At 44.1% G+C, this 19,531-nt stretch overlaps 1 protein-coding gene across 1 annotated transcript; it reads right to left on the minus strand.

Annotated features, from left to right (window-relative positions):
• Positions 1-2,846: 2,846 nt before the first annotated feature.
• LOC128747621 (RAS guanyl-releasing protein 1-like) lies at positions 2,847-18,114 on the minus strand. Its single transcript, XM_053845619.1, has 17 exons — positions 17,899-18,114; positions 17,462-17,631; positions 13,231-13,336; positions 11,462-11,524; positions 11,243-11,374; positions 10,697-10,850; positions 10,423-10,596; positions 9,263-9,379; positions 8,908-9,183; positions 7,229-7,309; positions 6,871-6,975; positions 6,698-6,804; positions 6,420-6,564; positions 6,314-6,350; positions 5,980-6,105; positions 3,485-3,798; positions 2,847-3,413 (listed from the first exon to the last, which is right to left on the minus strand). Exons 1-17 carry the CDS (start codon positions 18,033-18,035, stop codon positions 3,279-3,281), a joined length of 2,379 nt encoding a protein of 792 aa, XP_053701594.1. The 5' UTR covers positions 18,036-18,114; the 3' UTR covers positions 2,847-3,278.
• Positions 18,115-19,531: the final 1,417 nt, after the last annotated feature.

Genomic DNA, 19,531 nt, shown 5'->3' on the forward strand with positions numbered 1-19,531 from the left:
TCCAGGACCGACTCTTAGCAGAACCTCTGCTCCTCCAAGAGAAAACTCATTTGAGCATGTTCTCTTCCATCTCCAGAGCAGAGATATCAGCTGAACTGAACTGTCAGAGGTGAAGGACAGTTGAGAGGTCTTTCCTTCTGCCCAGACACCCACACATGGCCGTGTGCCACCGCACCTGTTGATTCCTCACATGGCGTTTCAGCTCAATGTCTTCTTTCACCCATCCCTGGTGAAGCCCTACTGAGGCAGAGCAAGGATATTTCCAGGGAGCTGAGATTGTTTGGAGATAGGCTGAGCAAATGCCTGCAGGCAGCTGCATGCTAATGATCTGCTGCGCTCCTGCTGGGATGGAAATAATAAAGTACTGCTCGTCCACTGAGCCAATAGGGTTTTCATTTATATGGTCTGGGAGCGAAAGCCTTGTAGGATATTTGCATATCCTCCCTTTGAAACATGAGGGCTCCGCCTCTTCAATAAATAATCAAACGTAACTAAGACCGTAAACACAGCCCTCCCAAACCCCAGTGAGGAAATCATCAGTGGAAGGTCAATGATTCGGTAAAACCAGGTGTTAAAATGAGAGAAACCTGGTGCTCCCTCCTGACGCTGCAGGTTTCCTCAGGAAGATGCTGAGACCATCCCACTCTAGAGCTTCTACATCAGGGCAGCAGTGTGGGAGGCTCAGAGGAAGATCCTGAACACACTGACGGGATACTTTTGGGCTGTGTATCGGCAGGTATCTTGCAATACGATACGTATCCCGATACAGGAGTGGTGCCACAATACAGTGCAATATATCACAATGCTGTAGGTTCAGCAATATATTGTAATCTTTATGTAGAAGAGCCACCATTTAAGGGGGAAAATTTGATAATGCAGTACACTATTACGTACTTCAAAACAAGTTTGTTGTTATGAATTCAGTCCAGTTAGATTATAGTATTATTATTATTATTATTATTAAAAATTGCAGCAGCATAACCAAGTATCTATGTATTAAATATAGATACAGTTGACTTAAAATATCTGGAAAATATCCCACAGGCATCACGATATCTTAGCAAGAATATCGATACAATATCACACAATTAAATATCGCGATAAGTGTACAAGTATTTTCTTACCCCCTTAATGCCCTTTATGCTCCAGAGTGAAGCCCTTACTTAAGAGAAATTACACAACAACAATAAACAAAAATATGTAAATGAAAAATAAAATAAAAAATATTTTTAAAAGAATTTTAAAAATGAAATCCATTCCTTTGTCTTGTTTTTTTTAGAAATAGAACTGTAATGTATTAATATAAGAAATAAATAATACAAAAAATATGCAAATGTATCAAGTTCATTTCTGTAATGATTTCCTAGATTAAAAGGGCCTCAAAAATACAGCCTGTTAAATGACATCAATTCATGTCAATAGCTACAGATGATGACAGTAAAATGAAAATGATTTCCTCTACTTCCACCAGTTCACGTGTGAACCTGCCGCCCTCATCTGCTTCTATTTTGGGAGCTTCAAACTGCTGAAGTGCGAAGCTGCTGGAGGCGTCAGAGTCAGACTCGACTCTCTCTCCGTGTGACTCACCTTCACCTCCCCTCTGCCTCCACGTTACACGTCTGCGAGCATGTAGGACCTTCCAGAAACGGATGAAGGCACACGACCTCCGACCGGTCGTGTGCAGAGCCGGTCTCATTTGTAGAAGCTATTGACACAGTGAGGTCACAAGAGAATCGCTGGCAAAAAAAAGCTGCAACAGTCGTGGACACAAACAGCTCTGAATGTAACCAAGAAAGACCCACAACCACAAATACACAGAGTAATAAAACACACAGAGACTAGCACACAAATGCATGGACACAACCGCACACACAGACCCACACACTCAGACCAACACACAGTTAGCAGTGTGGGTATTTCTGGTCCAGTTCCTCCAGCACACAGTGGGCCATAAATCATTCCTGTGCCCCGACGTGCTGGACCTCTGCGTCATGTTCTGCTCTACAAGCTGTGAAGATGAAACGTCTTCATGCTGCAGGACGGAGGAAAACAATCCATCGCGCTTCGACTTGGCACCTGCTCTCATCGTGGTCAGGGCAGCTAAAGATGAGCTTTAAACAGACGTACGTGATCGGAGAAGAAGGAGAAACAGTGGGACTTGTTTGAAGAACCAAATCAAAGAAGGGTGAAGAGATATTGTTCCTGCAGCCTGCGAAGATAGAAGCCTGTCACATCCCGCCTGCTGGAAATGAGTCGAGCTGGAGAGTTGGAGATTATTCTTCTGTCAGCAACTCGGCAACAAATCATTACCGAGGGAGAAAATCTTCCTCAGGAAGAGCAGCAGAGGAAATGAGAGCTAGTGAGCAGACGGGTGTAAAGGCGGTAAATCATGCAGGATTTGGGTCTGGACAGTTGACCCCGTGCTAACAAGAGGTCATCACTAACTCTGGAGCTGCACTCACCAGACCGTGTGGCAACGTACCTTATTTCACTTTCACGTCTTTCGCAGCACAAATGTTTACTATTTCTCACATGTTTCTTTTATTCATTAATGTCCTGTAGTCCGATGTGTATGCTTCCACTTGTCAATGTTTTCGCAAATATTTTTGACTTTATTTTATTGTTAAACTGTTTTTCTGTATCTTATTTAGTTCCTTTTATGATCTCCTCGAATTATTATTTTTAGCTTTTAAAAAATCATCAAATAAAAACATTAAATATAGCTTATACTTTTGCACACCCAAAAACAAAAAATAGTAATGATAATAAAATAAAGAAGTTAATAAAACCGAGAATCGGTGTCAGAAACAATGGCTCCCCCACGTGGCCAGAAAGCGGTAACGCAATTCCACGATGTCATTTTATTAGAAGAAACTCGAGGCTTACGATGATAAATAACGCAAATGCGGATACAATATTTACAATCACGTGGTACAAAACAAACAAAGTATCATTCACAGCACGATACTGAACCAGAACAACAAAGATGTTTGGCCGAAAAGAAATGTGAAGTATCTCCAAGGTGAGTTAGTGTTGCTTGGATATCAATACGCATGTCTCCTAATGTTACATTCACGTCGAATTCTGAGGATATTTGCACTGATTTAAAAACCTCCTGATACTTGACCCTGATCTACTCCAAGTCTCCCGTGCGTGACAAAGCTTAATACTGCGCTTGAACCTTCACCTCCGCCCCTTTCTTTCGCTCCTCTGACCTACCACCTCCGAAGTGACGACGTTCTCTGGTGTTCAGGCGTGGACACGCGACGGGGCCCCTTCTACGAGGACGAGTCCTCCTCCACCGGATGCAGAGCGTGTCTCTTCAGTATGGTCTTCAGGATCTCCACCTCTCGCTCCGCCTCCTTCAGCTTGCGACGTAGTGTTTCGTTAGCTTGCTGGAGCCTCTGGTTGTCCTGGTTGACGCACACAAACACGCCTGGTCACTCAGGACCACACCCGCTGACTCAACAACAAGATCACTCACAGACTCCAGGGACTCCACCGTCGCCTTCCCGTCCTCCTTGACCTCATCAGCCTTCTGGACCACGGACACTCTGTTCTCCCATTTGGCGCAGGACCTTTGCTTCCTCTGAGGAACTGGACTGGGGCAGGACGGCAGGGCGGGCGGCGCCGGGATCAGCAGCGAGGGCAAGACGTGGCCGGACTCCGGCGACGTCGGTGACAGCAAGGGTCCGTCCGTCTGCGTCCCGCTGTCGACCCTCTGTGGTTTGAACTGCGGTGTTAGGGGAGACTCTGGACCCTCGAATGGGGGGTACGGGAAGGGACAGTCCTCAGAACCTGGTTAGGGGGGGATAAGGTTTAAATAACTTGAGACATCTAGTGGAGAGATAGAGAACAGCAAGAGGGCCATGAAATACACTCGCTAAGCAGCAACTCCCACCACTTCTACTGCCTCTTCCTCACACTAATACTACTATTCCGCACACCTCTCCTCCTCCTATTAGTACTATTCTTCCAACAATGCTCCACTCAGTCAGTCACCCGACGAGTACTTCCACTTTGTCACACACACAAATACACGGTCTACTTCTTACACACCAAGTACTTTCGTCCCTCTTTAAAGGAACTCATTTGGCTCCAATGTCTTCATCTCTTTGAACAATCTTAAATCATTTTACTCCTCCATTTCTCCACCCACCACTATTTTTCCCCTCTTTCTTCATTTCAATCCTTTTACTACCACTGCTCTTTCTTCTCCTCCACTCTACATCATACTTTTACCACTACTTCTTCATTCAACAACGGGTCACGGGTCCAAATTGTGAGCCTCATGAGGTCAGTGCAAAACTACATATTGGTCATTTTTAAGTCTCTATTTTCTTCTCACTGTTTCTCTTCCTCCATTGCTATTAATAGCTATATAAAATTATTAAATTATAATTGTCCCTCAAAATGAACAAACCTTTCTTAAAAATACTTCATACTTTGTTTTAAAAAATAAAGAAAAAAGCTTCATCATGTTCAGGTTTTATCCACAGTTCTGTTGCCAATGTCTTATCATATTTAAAATATATAGATAAAAAGGGAAAAAATAAGGGCTTGGCAACAACCCACAGGAATCCTACTATATAATGTGGCGCCTTAGGATATTTAATTGCTCACATCTGTTCTAAACCAACGATACTCACCCCCTAATTCTACTTCTCTATTTGTTTACTTCTCCTTTATGCTACGACTTTTACCACTTCTGTCATCACTTGATTGTATCTCCCAATGCTGACGTACTGTTGGTCACCAAGGAGCCACAGGCTGAGTCACCAAACCTTCAGAAACGTTCAAGCAGCTCCAGACAAAACAGCAGCTTTCACACACAACCGTGTTGCTCCTCTAAAGTCCTACAATTAAAAACTGCGACGCAGAGAGGGACAACAACAACACGGTCGTTCCGGTTCAACACCTGCCGTGAAAACCTGAGTGAACAAGCAGGTGGGAGGTTTCACTCTGACTGTGCTGAGCTGCTCCAGCATACAGTTGTTAGGGGGGGACGACCGCCTGCACTAGACTCCAGTTGTGGCTAAATAAAGAGAATGTCACGACGGTTTGCTCTTTCGCTGAGATTACAGGAAACAATGTTCCCTCCCACTCACCTTTCCTGCAGACCTGCAGAGCACTGTTACGCAGCAGTGTTTGCATCTGTCACCGCGCGGTACTTCCTTCAAATGATCACTGCTGTGTACATCAACTGCCAGACTTACAGACCCTAATATTTCCTCAGTTACGAGTTAAAGTCAAAGTAGTGTCAAGGTAGTAGTCGTAGTAAAATGAGTAGAAGCAATAGAAGAGATGGTAGGAGTTTTACAACCTGTAGTGGTGTTAAGAATAGAAACAGGAGAAAATAAAATCAGTACTTGGAGCTTGAAAAGGGTTGAAGTAATACAAAGACTTGGGGAAGAAGATGAAGTAAGGAGTCTAATAGAGGAGTAATAACAGTAGAGCACAGTGCAGGAGATGAAGCAGGAGGAGTACTAATATTAGAGCTACTGTAGGACTATAGGAAGGTGGGTAAGTGGCAGTAGTTCTAGTAGTACAGGAGATAGAAATAGCAGCCATGTGAGTAGCACTATTTGTAGAGATGAGAGCGTGAGGTTATTACTAGCAGATGGGAGGTAAGAACTGGGAGTAGTAATAGTTGGGGGAGGAATATTTAGAGGAGCTGCAGCTGCACTTATTAGGCACTAGTTGAAGTATTAGTATTTAAAAGTTTCATTTAATGTTCAGATTTTCAAAGGAGGATGAAGTGTAGCTGCGTTTTTAATTACAATATCATTATATAAAATAGATTATATGGTTGTTTGATGGATGTTTTTCCTCTGAATTGACCTTTCTAGCACTACATTCTTGGGATGACGCAGAGGAACACAGCATTGGGGCACCTCAAAAACGACCAGATTTTCAGGGATTTTCTCCTGTTTTGCGACCGAAACAGAACTGTGTCAGTGTGGGAGTAGCGGCACCCACCCTCGGAGGTTCCCATGGTGACGGGCGTGGAGCTCGGCGTCGGACTGTCGGTGGTCGCTTTGGCATTCTTCTTGCACTCAAATGCCACCTGGTCTTTGCACAGCTTGTGGCAGTTCATCCCGCAGTCTGGGACAGACAGAAAGAGACAGTGCTGTGAGAAGTTGGTGCTGAAGGTAAGTGGCGACAGTGCAGGTGTGCTGTAGTAGTGAGACGTTTTGGTTAGCACTAATCTGAAGGTTGTGTCAGTTTGTCCCAGTGGCAAATGTTGCAGTGAGGATGGCTGACCATCTGGAGAACCACTTTCAATGATCTGACTCTCCATGGAGGCACCCACCTCTGCACCTGTATCCTTGTTTGATGACGCCCCACAACTGCCAGAGAAGAGGACATTCATTCTGAGTATTGAAAAAAAAACTATTGTGGTGCTGGGGTCGACATACAAATCCAGAGCAGTTGTCACAGAAAGTGGGCTTCATGTAGGTGGTCTCCTGGAAGTTGTGGACGAATCCCAGGCCCAGTTTGGAGCAGATGACGCTGGCCCTCATGAAGTAGGCAGTGAGCTCCTCTCTGCTGACCAGACCCTGTCTGGACCAGAAGCAAACGAAGACCACAATCACTCGCTATATTTGGCAGCAGAGCCTGAGCGTGAGAACTTCATCTGTGACAAAATTGTGTTTCCTGTTTTGAGGTCTGCAGCGCACCCAAGACAGAAACTCACTTCTCTTTGTCCATGACACAGAAGAACGGAAAGCTAGCAGCGATTTTCTCAAAGTCGTCCTGGTGGATGAACCCGTTCTGGTCGTGGTCATAGTTCTTGAACACCGACTGTGAAAACAACGGCAGCAGTGATGCAAAGAGTTGTGGATTCATTTCCACTTTGCTGTCACTCACGTCCACCATTCGCTGCACATGCTTGCTGATGGTTCTGGGGTCGGGCTTGGGTGCGACTCCTGAAGCCCAGTCCACCACTAACGGAGGTCTGGAAGGAGTCGCTGGCTGAGAAGAGCGCAGAAAGACAGATTAAAAACATTCTTTGAATTCAATTCTTATCTGTTTTTTAAACCTAAAATTCATAATTTAGGTTCAGGGAGAGGTTTAGTGCCACAACTCCATTGTTTATAACTTCATTAGTGAATACGTTACAAGCAATATATACAATTAAAACGCATTATTTGTACTTTTGGATGAGATATTTTTGAACTGTCATTGTCTACATTTGTGTCCCACAAACCAGCTGCCGGACACTCACCGGTGCTTTGCAGTTCTTGGGCTCCCGTGCGTAGGACAGCTCATAAATCTCGTCCTCGGTGTAGTAAAGGTCCAGTGACAGCTGGGAGGAGCAAGAGAATGGGGTGTCAGAACTGGACGGATCAATACCGGACCTGAAAGTGGGTCACGGTCTGAACAGAATCTCTTCGCTGAGAATTAATTAAAACACAACAATGCCGCATTCACACTCGCCCACACGCTCAGACTGTCATCACGCCCACAGCAGCACTGTCCACACACCGTCACACTCATTTGCATCTGTGTGAAGTGCGATGAGGTAAAACTCTGGAAATACAGCCTTGTTGTTGGACGAGTCACAGTTCAACTCCAGACAGTCAAGTTTACAAAGCACCCACTGGCTTGGCCTCTCCTTTGAAGCCAACCACATTCTCATAAGGGCATAAAACAGCTCTATATGGGATTTCCTTTATAAGAATATTCATTTTTCACGCTGCATTATTTCTGAATATTCATTCGAACACTGTAATTTCCCGAGCGCACCTGAAGGCATCACACCCTCATGATCCCAAGTGTCCAAACGTCCCTTTTCTGCCATGTTTACAGACTCACAGAAAAGCTTCTACGCACTTCCAGCGGATTTTTTTTTTCAGTCTGCTGGGTTGCTAGGCAGCGTGTCATGAAAGACCTTTGTATCGCTATGACATCAAGAGATCAGCGCAAGCAAGGACCAAGCCGGTACAGGCGGTTGTGTTTTGGATGAAAACGTCTGGGGCAGGATGCGTGACTCATGAAATCACCACTTTGTTGGGCAAACACGGACAAATGCCGCTGCTCGTCATTGCACCCAGGCGATATTTGACTCACAGTTGGATGTCAGGGGAAGGCCGAAAGAACGCAAGACTTGTGAAGCAACCTCGTTGTCATTTTCGATATGATCATTTGTACTTTTTACACCAATATAATACACGTCGACCTCTGTAGTTCTTATGTACGTGAGATATGTTATCACTTTTAATGTGTCAAACGGGGACTATTTTCAAGTGGGGAACATTTGACCCCAGTGAAACAGCAACACACAACACTTAAGGCCGACTACGGTGTCAACGAAAGTCGGATTGAAAATAGACACTATTGGGAGCAGGGACATGCAGAGGTAGACCAATAGTGGTGCTGGAAACCGTTTTTTTCTTCTTGAACTCTTGTTGATATCTGACGGGACGTTTATTTGACTCTTTGTGAGAGATGTTCCTCGTCGTGCAGCAGCGCCACCTGCCACTCCTTATGCCGTGACACGTAAACATGGTGTGCTGGTCCCCTTCAGTCAGAGTATTGATATGTTTTATGCTGACATTTTTTGGATTGTTGAATGGTGGTTATTTAGTTTCATATTTTCAACTGGCTGCATGCTCTTAAACTTGACATGTTATTATCACAATACACACATGAAAGTTGAATAGGTGAACAAACCGACCCAGCAATAATAATTTTCCCAGTTTGTTTTTTCATTTTTTCGATTTTAGCATCAGCCCCCCCAAAATGTGATTTATTGTGAATGTGGTTTATTTGTTATTTATTCAGACACCGACTCACAAAACCGCTTCTACGCACTTCCAGCAGGATTTTTTTTCAGTCTTCTGGGTTGCTTTATAGATGGTTAATAACAGCGATGTCTTTGAATGAATAAAATCGGAAGTATACCGTGAGGAGATGGACCAGGTCCTTGTTGGCGTCCAGCTTGGGTGGGATCTGTTGCAGCTGGATCAGGTCATTAATGTGGTTGTAGAGTGCTTGAAGCTTTTGGACATTGACTTTATTGTCCTCCACATAGTCCGACATGGCTTCATTGACCGAGATCAGATCCTTAAGGTGGACACCGAGGATGGGGATCTTGAAGCCGGTGCAGCGGCTGTACGCCTGCCTGTAACTGTCAAAGTTTCTGCAGGAGGACAGCAGCTCCGTCATCTCGTTCAGCACCTGCGGAGTGAAGCCGCCTCCTCTCAGTCTCTTCAGTTTCTGAGCCGCGTCACAACTCTCACGAAACGTCGGCTTTTACCTTGCTGACCTCGCCGGGCACATGTGACGTGGTGTCCTTCAGCCTGGATATGGAGCTGTGACAGAGCCCGCCCACCACTGCCATTAGTGTGTTGTAGTTGTGCATAAGATGTAGACACTGTTGGAAGCACACAAAGAGCATCAGCCCATCCACGCACACTCACATAAACACGCACAATTAAACTTGTTCCAGGTAGCTCTGGTTATATAACCCACAATACTGCGGTTGCGTAAGCCACTTGTATTGTTGTGCTTTTCTTCATCCGCGTGCTGATATCTCTCATCCTTGTTTGAAGAGCTTCCGCCCAGCGCTTTCAGTTCTCTAATTCACTGCCGCATTATGGAGCGCAGTTCTCTTCTGCGCGGTGTTGGGGTGAAACCAAACTGGTAATTTCCATGACATAGCAGAGTCCAAGGACGACACCCTTCTGCCATGAGTGGTTCTCTTATTGTTGATATCCTTACAGTTCTGAAATGTTTGCTTGAATATTCTTCCTCCAGGTGGGGAGGCGGGGGGCGGGCTTGATCGAGCATATGAGAGCTTGCATGCATGGGGTATGCAGGTAGCTCTATTTGAAATAAGAGATGTAAAGTGGAGCAGCACCTTCCCACGTAGGGGTTGGTAAGCCGGTCTTTAAAGAGCTGGGGTGGTGCAGGTTTTCATTCTAAGAACAAATAATCTGTTCCACCCCGGCACTATGAGGACCGGGTTGGCCACCCCTGATCCAGAGAGATGCTTGAGAATGTGGAGACACTGTAGTGGTGGACCATGCGGCAGGCTAAGGGTCATGGTGGCTTCAATATTCTCCCAACAACTTTAGCTTACTTCTATTCACGGCCCCATGATGAGAGAGGTAAGAGCAGATATATAAGAGCAGATATATATATATATATATATATATATATATATATATATATATATATATATATATAGAGAGAGAGAGAGAGAGAGAGAGAGCTCCAAATAAGAGAAACGATTTGGCTGATACCATCGGCTCATGACTGTCGATCAACCAGGAGAAGTTCAGTGACACTAAAGTGTGGCTGAAAAAGCAGAATACAAAATGGACCACTCAACCAGTGAACACATCCTTGCAAGCTGAAAGCAAATGTGTGCAAACACAGAAACAGGAAACAGGTTGGTTTTGGTTAGCCCGCTACCTGAGCCACGTGGATGAACTTGGTGAAAACCTCCGCCCGAAGTTGAGCCGTCGGCCTGCTCAGCACCATCAGCTGCACCCACTGCGAGACGCCATTGCACAGCGCAATGGAACGCTCCATAGCCGGAATGTCCTTCATGCAGCAGCGACGGATGTAATTCTGATAGTCTACAAACTGGTGGTGAGAGACGGAGGGGAAAGGCAAGAGAGCAGCAGGGGAATTTCCGACATTAATAGAAAGAAAGTGGTGAGAGATAAGGTGCTCCTGTACTCACTGATATTCTACAGAAGGACTTAAACTCCAGGAAGGTGAGATGGTCGGCTAGTTCAATGGGTTCCAAGTGGTCGAAGAGAAGAGACACTTTCCTCTTTTTGTTGCAGTGAACTCTGATCTTCTGACTGGCCTTCCAGGACCAATCCCGCTCATTTCTACACGCAATAAAACAAAGTTCTCAGCACAGTTTCAATGAAACACAGGCTAAGATGGACAGGCAGGGGTGAGAAGTGGGAGGGCAGGAATGACTTGAAAGCTGAAAACCAACATGGAGCACAAACAGTAATATTCTCTTTCCATGCTAGTATTTGTCTTGGGGGAGCGAAATGTGTACTTTAGCTGGAATCAGATGAAATGAAAACTGTATCATAAATCCATCTAGCCAGCAAACAAAAGCAGATCTTTTATTGTTTCCTCATTTTAGACTTCATAACTGTCTTACTTTGATCATGAGTATTTTTTTTTCCCCTGGAGCAGCGAAATATTCACACACTAACACGACATTCGCAGTCAGCGGGCCGACAGCTGGTCAGACTTTGACACATACATCCACTTGGTCTCCAGGAGGGTGCAAAGATGCTCCTGTCCCTCCTCCCGGATCGTCTCCCGGAGCTGGTCCAAGCTGTCGGTCAAGCTGTGGTGCAACCGGAACATCATCCAGAATTCCTGGATCCAGTACCTAGAGGGCGAGGACGACACCTCCTCATTGATTCACGTCATCGAATCGTAATTAGACAGTGCTAAATATAGACGGCGTTAAACAGACCTGATGAAGTAGCAAATCTTCTGGCACTCGAGCGGCTGCTCGCTGTCCATCGCCGATTTGAACGTGAAGATGGCGGTTAAAGATTTTTTTAAAACAGATGAGGATCGAATAGGTTCAGATAGATAGGTTCATTGTGCTGATGTGTAATGCAAAAATAAGAGAGGACGCTTGACCACTGCCTCTCTCAACTGGCAGTTAAGGAATCTTGCGGCACCTCAAAATACGCTTCGTTCGGTCGCTACGTCTTCAATTCAACCTGAGAATGAAACCCTACTGCAGCGAAACAGAAGTGACATTTGGTGATGTGGGAGGAGGCATGGAGAGAATGTGGTCTGCATCACTGTATGAATCATCCCAGAATGCTGAAGAAGCTGATCAGCATAATGTACAAACAAAAATAAAGCTAACTGTAGGTTGAGATACTTTTCGTGGCTCTAATGTCACCGAAGATGCGCGACCAGGCCTCGCGTTCACACAAGCAGGCTGCGTTTATAAATAGACCGGACTGGCAGAAATCATCTTGAAGTGAAGCACATACTTTCAAAGGGCTAATTGCGTCACAGGCGCTGAAGTACGGCCCACTCAGTCCCAAGGCCAGACGGTGATGAAGGTTAATGGTCCCTCTGTCTCTTCCCTCATCTAGCCGTTCCTATCAGTTTAAGAACAAGTAGGTTAAAAAAAAAAACAGCAGAGGGGCCTCTCGCCATTGTGTGCAGTGACGTAGGTCGGCGCGAAGATGGGGTCTTTTGAGCGGCAGAGGCGCTGAGTGTATTTTTAGTTGGAGTGGGACTCGTCCGTGAAAGGGGTAATTAACACCTGAAACGCAAAGAGCTGCTTTTTGAGCCAGCCAGCTCCCCAGAGGGTCTTCATGACGTCGCCACTCTATCTTGCCGCGGTGGGTGAGAATAAAGACCCTTCGAGTGAAACTAAAAGGCCCGTAATAATCTGGGTCAACAGCACAGATGAACCTTCTCCTCAACACAATGGAACACATGACATACGTGCTGTAGCTTGTTTATAGCGACACACTGTTGTTTGGGAAATGGATTGTGAGGTAGACTGAAACATAGTTTCTGCTTATCCAGTTTAAATCTCCTCCCACCAGGTTTCTCCTGGGTCTCACCACCGTGTCTTGGCTCCACATCTCTTCAGTTCCGATAATTTCATGTCAGCGAATGTGCTCTTCCGGTGTCTTCCTCTGAATATAACTATTAGATTTTCTGTATTTCTTGTAAAAAAAAAAAAAAAAAAAAAAAAATGTTTTACTCAGATTATGCAATATTTATGTTGAGAATTATTGAATAAAATGAAATTGAAATGAAATAACTTTTCTATTTTATAATATTTACGTCACAAAAACAAGTTTCATTTAAGATTCTTTTTCTTCTGTGCTTCTGTCTTGTGGCTTGACAGCTCCTCACATTAGGCAAAGGTAAGAGCAACCTAGCGGTTTTCCTTGATGATTTTCCATACGTAGATCGTGATTAGTTTGAGGCGCTCAGGTCACAGTGAGGGTTTAATATGTCTATACTTCTGGAAGAAAACCCAACTGTCCTTCACTTCTCACATTTTCCACAAGCAGCTGCAGTCTGCTTTATAATCTTCCAACGATGATGCCTTACTTCACGTTGCTGTTGACAACCGAGGTAGCACGTGTCCGAATCAATGCTGTCGCTCCCCAGTTACATTCTGTGCTCAAATTCTGCAGGGATTACACAACGACACTTAATGGCGCCAGTGGCGGCTTTGTCGAGGCGTCTGAAGGATATAGAGAGCCGAGTTTGTCCAGGAGGTCACTGGAGGAGATGAGCAGACGGTGCATGGTCAGGGTGATGTTCAACAAGTGGTTGCTGCCGCATACGGTGCCATCCTGGTCTGCAAAAGAGAGCGACAGGGGGTTTTCAGACAATACATTTGAGTTTGTGAAGACAAAGACATGATGTAGTTATAGCAACTCAGAAGAGGTACTGTCACACTGTAGCACCGTCAGAAACCAGACTGAGCAGGTGAAGCCCTCGAACTGCATGTCATCATCAAAAGAGATTTCCTTTTTCCTCCCAGTGTGTGAACGTCTGTGCGCCTTTTGTCTCACTACCATTTACGCTTTCCCCACGCTTGCATCACTTCCTGTCTTTGTGAAGAGAACACCTTTCCCTTCGTGGACTCTTTTTTGCCCTCTCCTGTCCGAGACTTTGACCCGCAGCTCTCCGGTTCTCATAATAAAGAGGAAGGCCGTTTGATTGCACGCTGACTATTGTGTTTGTAAACTGCAGCCGGAGAGTATTGTTCCCCTTGCGGTTTGTACAAGCGGCACTGAGAACATCCGACGACCGAGGACCCGCACCGCATCACCTTGGAAATACCTCGGAAGCCATGGCAACATACTTTCCAATCTTTGCTATCTGTAGCTGACGATCGTCTCCAGCTGCAGCCCACTAATCCAGCCTCACATCCTGCGTGCTCTTTTGCTGAACCCAGTCAATGTCAGTCGCCTCACCAGTTGAGGAGTGCTCGAGGACAGAGCTGTAACAATGCATTCCTCTTGATGTTAAAGAGAATTGGCTGAACGCAAACGCAGCAACAGTGAACCCAAAATAGGGGGAAGCTTTAGGTGCTATCTCATTATTTTGACTTGTTTTCTCAATATCTGTATTTGCATCAGTGTGTTGACCTTGTGCCTCGTCAGTTTTAATTCATTATTTTGACTTGATGTCCATAGTTTTCACCTAAAATATTAACTTATTATATTGACAAAGTTGTATCCCTTAATATTTGACTTCAGTTTCTTGTTTTCTTTTTGAATTGTTAGCAAAATCTTTTGTATCAATTTCAATGGTATGTTTTTTTCTTTGATTTTTTTTTTTTGTACTGTATACTTTCATTTTGACTACAATTTGAGTACAAATCTCTTCATTTTCCTGGAGTTTATTATGGTTTTGTCTTATGTCAATATTTCAATGTGCCTTGTCTTTTCTATTATGACTTATTTTCTTGTTATTTTCTTTGGTGTTTCTATGTCTTTGTTCCTTATACTTCTTATAATCCAAAGTAATGCTCTGCCAAAGTACCTCCTACTCAGAATCCTCATATCAAATCCAAGCTGTCTTAATATTTTGAAATCCTGTCGCATACTTTCAATAGACCTCTCACTTTATATTGAAGATCATCATTACTTTTTGCCGTGCAGCTTATTACTGTGCACTCAGGATTTGAATATTTTTGACAGCATTTATTACCATTTTAACTCAGGATTAGTCGATGTATTTTTATTTACAGTATTACCTCAGTTCACAACTCATAACTTGGTCAATCATTTAATAATCGTTCCCCTTATTCACTTTAGTATTGAATACACCAATTTCTTGGAAAAGCACTAGATCACAGCAGCCCGCAACTTTTTAATATCCCACATTGTTTTGTTTGGTATCTGCTGGGAAAAGAGGAGGCGTGTTTTGCCTTCCACCTATCTTGTTTTGAGCACAACAGAGAGATACGGGGTCAGCCTGAACCAGCTGCTAAACACTCCTGTAAGTCATTTCGACTGAAGTTATAAACAGTCCTTGAAGTCGACTGAATACTAAAGAAATGTTCGGATCGGTTGGCGGCGTCATCGCCGGCTCTTGTATAATCCTGCAGGTAAGTTGTTTTCACCGCAATGAAAAACCTGACCTTGTCTTTCGTCGACGCGCTGAGCTCCTAGTGAAGCTAAAATCACGACAGGAAGTCGTGACTCTCCACCAGGTAAACATTTGCGCCATGCCGTATTTTCACAACTTTTCCGTCACAAACCCTCCCAGCACAGGGTTAATTACCGCAGGAAATCCCCTGTGGAAAATTAGGGAACCCGCCCACTGCAGGGTGATCCAGAACAGGGATTAGAACAACATCCGTCACGCTGATCCTGGCCTACATTTAAGGTTATCTTTGTCATTCATCAGCTCTTCCTTGTTATGACAGACACTGAACAATCTCTTTGTTCAAGGCTAATCCCATTTATTTTGGATACAAAAATAAATCTCTCTTTTTTTTTTTTAGATTTTGGAACATTTAAATCCATACTCAGTACCAATCCACATTATAAATGTGTGTCAACGTTCCTGTGAATGAGTCATGAAGTTTGCGGGCCGAGATGATGTCAACGGTCATTGATCTAGACTTGATCGTGGTTTGTGGTTCAAAGGCATCTGAGGTCCCATGTTTGGGTAGCTGACCTTTGGGCGCAGCTGGACCTGCAGCACTCTCAGGTAATCCTTCAAATAGCTTCTACGTGAATGCTTGCATTTGAGAAAAGGGCAGAATTTGTCACCCCTCAGGGGTTCACCTGTGAAGTGGGCGCTTTATTTCATCCACAGTGGAAAAGAGAAGACTTCTCAAAGTCAAGTTCTCACACAGGAGCCAATATGAGTTGGGTGTGTATCTTAATGTTGTGATTCAATACCTCGTTTTCACGAAATATATTTGGTCAGGAATAATTTCAGCCTTACATTTGCCTCAGAATACTGTCTAACCAAGTGATGGGCTGGTGAGGCTTCATGAAACAGTGCTGTCATTTTCACAAGATGGCGCCCTCTGCTCTAATATCTATGGTTTTGAACAACGAGCCGATGACACCTCACATCATTTTTAAACTGAGAGCGCCACCTGCTGAGCTCTGAAAATGAGGCAACTGTTTCATGAATCCTCAACAGCCCATCATTCATCTAGCCATGTTGATGATGATCCAGATAGTCACCTATCTTTAAGGTTTTTTTACTTAATGCTGTTTCAAATCAGAGTTCCAATAGGTTTACTTTGCACGTTGAATAAGAAACTCTACTCTCTTCATTCCACACAGACTCAAGGTGGAGCAGGCGCACTTCCAGAAACATCACTCTCTTTTAGCATATGGAGAGTTACACCTGAATATCATTAAAAGAAAGAAAAATTTCCTGAGGTTTGTCACAGAACCAGCTCCAAACAAGGACGCCGGTCACCAACTGGACTTAATTAACGTCACATTTCCCTTTGAAAAGTATTTGAGGCCGTGTATGAATAAATGATGAGCTTTTCAACGACGCCTCCCGCTGACTCTATTTCTTCAGTATCGTCACAAACAAGCCTGAAATAAGCAGCAGCGCGTCATTATTGGCCAGGCCTCGCTCCTTTGTGGATAAATGTAGTTATGGGATGTCATTTTATGTGCAGCCCATTGTAACACCTCTTCATTGCTCCATTTGTGTAACCAGGCAACGGCCATTTGAAAGCCCTCTCTTCTTCTTTTTTTTTTTTCCTCAGAACAGCAATCACCATAACTGTGAGAGCACTCCAGACAACTTGATGTAGCTAAAGATCTTTGCCTGATTGATCCAAGTCCTGCCTCCTCTTGTTGTATTGTCATGAAAAACACCAAAAAAAAAATCTCACACAACGTGATAGTGATAAAACACAGTTCTGATTGGTAAACGTTATGGATAACACAGTTTACAGCAGTGGAAATGTAATGCATTTCAATATTGTATTTTCAGATGAAATTGCAGTTCCAGTTTATCAAAAATGATCTATGAAGTACAATAGCAATAAAGACTTTCAGAATAAGACGCTAAAATCGTCAGAATAAAATGCTAAATAGCTGTCTCATGAAGGGTGATAAATGTTCCAAAATGCCACACAGAATGATGGCATAAGTAGTCAAAATAAAATAAGATTTAAATTTCAAATGTAATGACAACTAGAAACCAACTTTACCTCATTCGGTATGCTAAAAGCTAAGCGGGCATTCGTGGCGCCAGTCTGGCTTAGCTTAGCATTGCTAGTCATTCTTGATTTTTTAAACATAAAATTAAAAACATACAAGTAGTTCTAGAGTTTAGCAAAAACATCACTCATAAGAGGCAGGAGTTTACTTTGCAAATCGTTTTGTATGAGACGTTTTCAAGTCTCACTATGAAGCTATTAACCATTGAAGTTGATATTGACATTGTCATGAATGATGTACATCTCACAGCTCGTGAATAGACTTACCGAAAGACTGCAGGCATGTTTGGATGAGCTCATGCCAGCTCGCCCCCTTGGTCAGGTGACCGAGGGACGGTGCCGTTTTCCCCGCGGTGATCGGAGTCGGCCCGGGTTTGTGGAACCTCTGAGGGCGGCCAGGAGGGGAAACCCTCGGCTTGGACCCTGCTGTCGCTTTCCTTTAGGAGACAACAACTGCCGTCACTCATACCGCCTATAGATCTATGTTTAAGAACGATGGCGACGTGAATTATCAAATTCAAAAATATGAGAGGAGTGCAGATTGAAACTGAAATAAAACATTAATTTAATTCCTTGGTCGCATTTCCTCAAGGTGTGTTCTCTCCCCGAAGATAAAAACGCCTTCACGCGTGCGGCGAGAAGTTCGGTTTGCGCGTAAAAAGAGGCAATAAGCACGCGCCACACAAAGCTGTACCATGACTTACACGTCCTCTTTCGCCTTGTCGTCCGGCGCGGTACTTTCGTTTTGGTTGTTCTCCTTAGTGTGGCATCCCATGGCGAGGTACTGGGCAACGAGAGGCTGAACCAGACTGTCCATCTGCGTCCTCCTCGGTGGGAGCATCGGATCTGTGTGCCAGGATCAGTTCTCCTCCGAGGACTCGGCAGCATAGTGGTAACTACACAATGTTTGTTACACAGTTAAGATGCAGCGCGTCTGGGAGTGGGCGGCCGCTGTCACTCACTCACCCAGAAAGAGAGAGAGAGAGAGCGAGAGAGAGGCGTGTGTGTGTGTGTGTGTGTGTTTTGCCTTGATGACATGGCTATAGTGTCTATAGTTTGTGTTTTTGCAGTTTTTCCACTTTTGTTACGCCTTTATCATGTTTTCTGGAACCGCTCCTCTAAAATAGAGTTGAAAGGGCAACAGTGATGGCCAGGCTTACGCCCTCCGATGACTCAAATGTTCTGAAACAACAATAGACTGAACCTTCTTCATACTCTTGGTGAGATCAAGTGGCTGAAGAAAATAGTGCAGTCAGGTTGGACAAGTCTGACAGGTGCGATGAGTGACAGTGCAAATGAAGCTTCATATGATGGTAGTGAGACGCACTTTATGTTGCGTACCACATTCAGGAACATTTGACCCTGGCTGCACTCTCTTCGTTGCCTCCCAAGTCATCTCTGACTATTACTCTTGTTGTCTGACCCTATGGTTACAAGCATCTCTCTTGCTTTTGTTGATACTCATTCATTTTCCACAGTCTCTCAAAATCACTATATCATCAGCCAACATCATCCTCCTTGAAGTCACCTCCGTTACTTTATCTGTCCATTATCAAATACACATGAAGGTGTTTCCATTATTAACTTTATTAATACCAAGGGAAATTATGTTCGTAACATGCTCTGTACACAACATATCACAATAAAACGAAAAAGAAATAATATTATAAAGTGCAATTATGTGGTGAATATCCTGGTTATGGAGGATGAAACATTTAAATATGATACAAAGGTACTTAATTACGAAGTCGTTTTTCCAATATATATCTTGTTAATGCATTTGAAATCGGCTATTTTAATTCAGTATGCCAATGTGACTTTCAATAGCAAGGGAGGAAGAGACACAGTTTTGCTGTGACCACGTGGGCCGCATAAGCACAGGCTAAGGGCCGAATTTGGCCCACGGGCCGCACTTGAAAATAACAAGCTTCACCACACAAGCCGCCTCTATGATGTACTCATTACCAAAGATATTTTTTATGCCCTTGTCATCCTCAAAGTAATAATGAAACCGTGAAATATCCCTGACTGAATAGAAACAGCCATTATTTTTGGTCTGGTTCTATTGCAGTGGCTGAAGTTAACCGCATAATGGAAACAGCCAGCGATCTCAAGAGGAAGGTCCACCCTTTTCCTGCTCAAAACACTCACGCGCACGAGCTCGCACACCGATAATGAATGACGTTAAGCACACAACACTCATCGACATCAAATGAAATGAATACGAGGTTTTTAATATTTAAAAAAAAAATTGCGAAAACAGAAAAAAACTAATCGCTTTGTACTTCAACGCTGCAATTTCTGACCCGTTCATGAACGCACCACTCCGCACGTGCG

Source organism: Synchiropus splendidus, chromosome 16 (genome assembly GCF_027744825.2).
Source record: "Synchiropus splendidus isolate RoL2022-P1 chromosome 16, RoL_Sspl_1.0, whole genome shotgun sequence".
NCBI lineage: Eukaryota > Metazoa > Chordata > Actinopteri > Syngnathiformes > Callionymidae > Synchiropus > Synchiropus splendidus.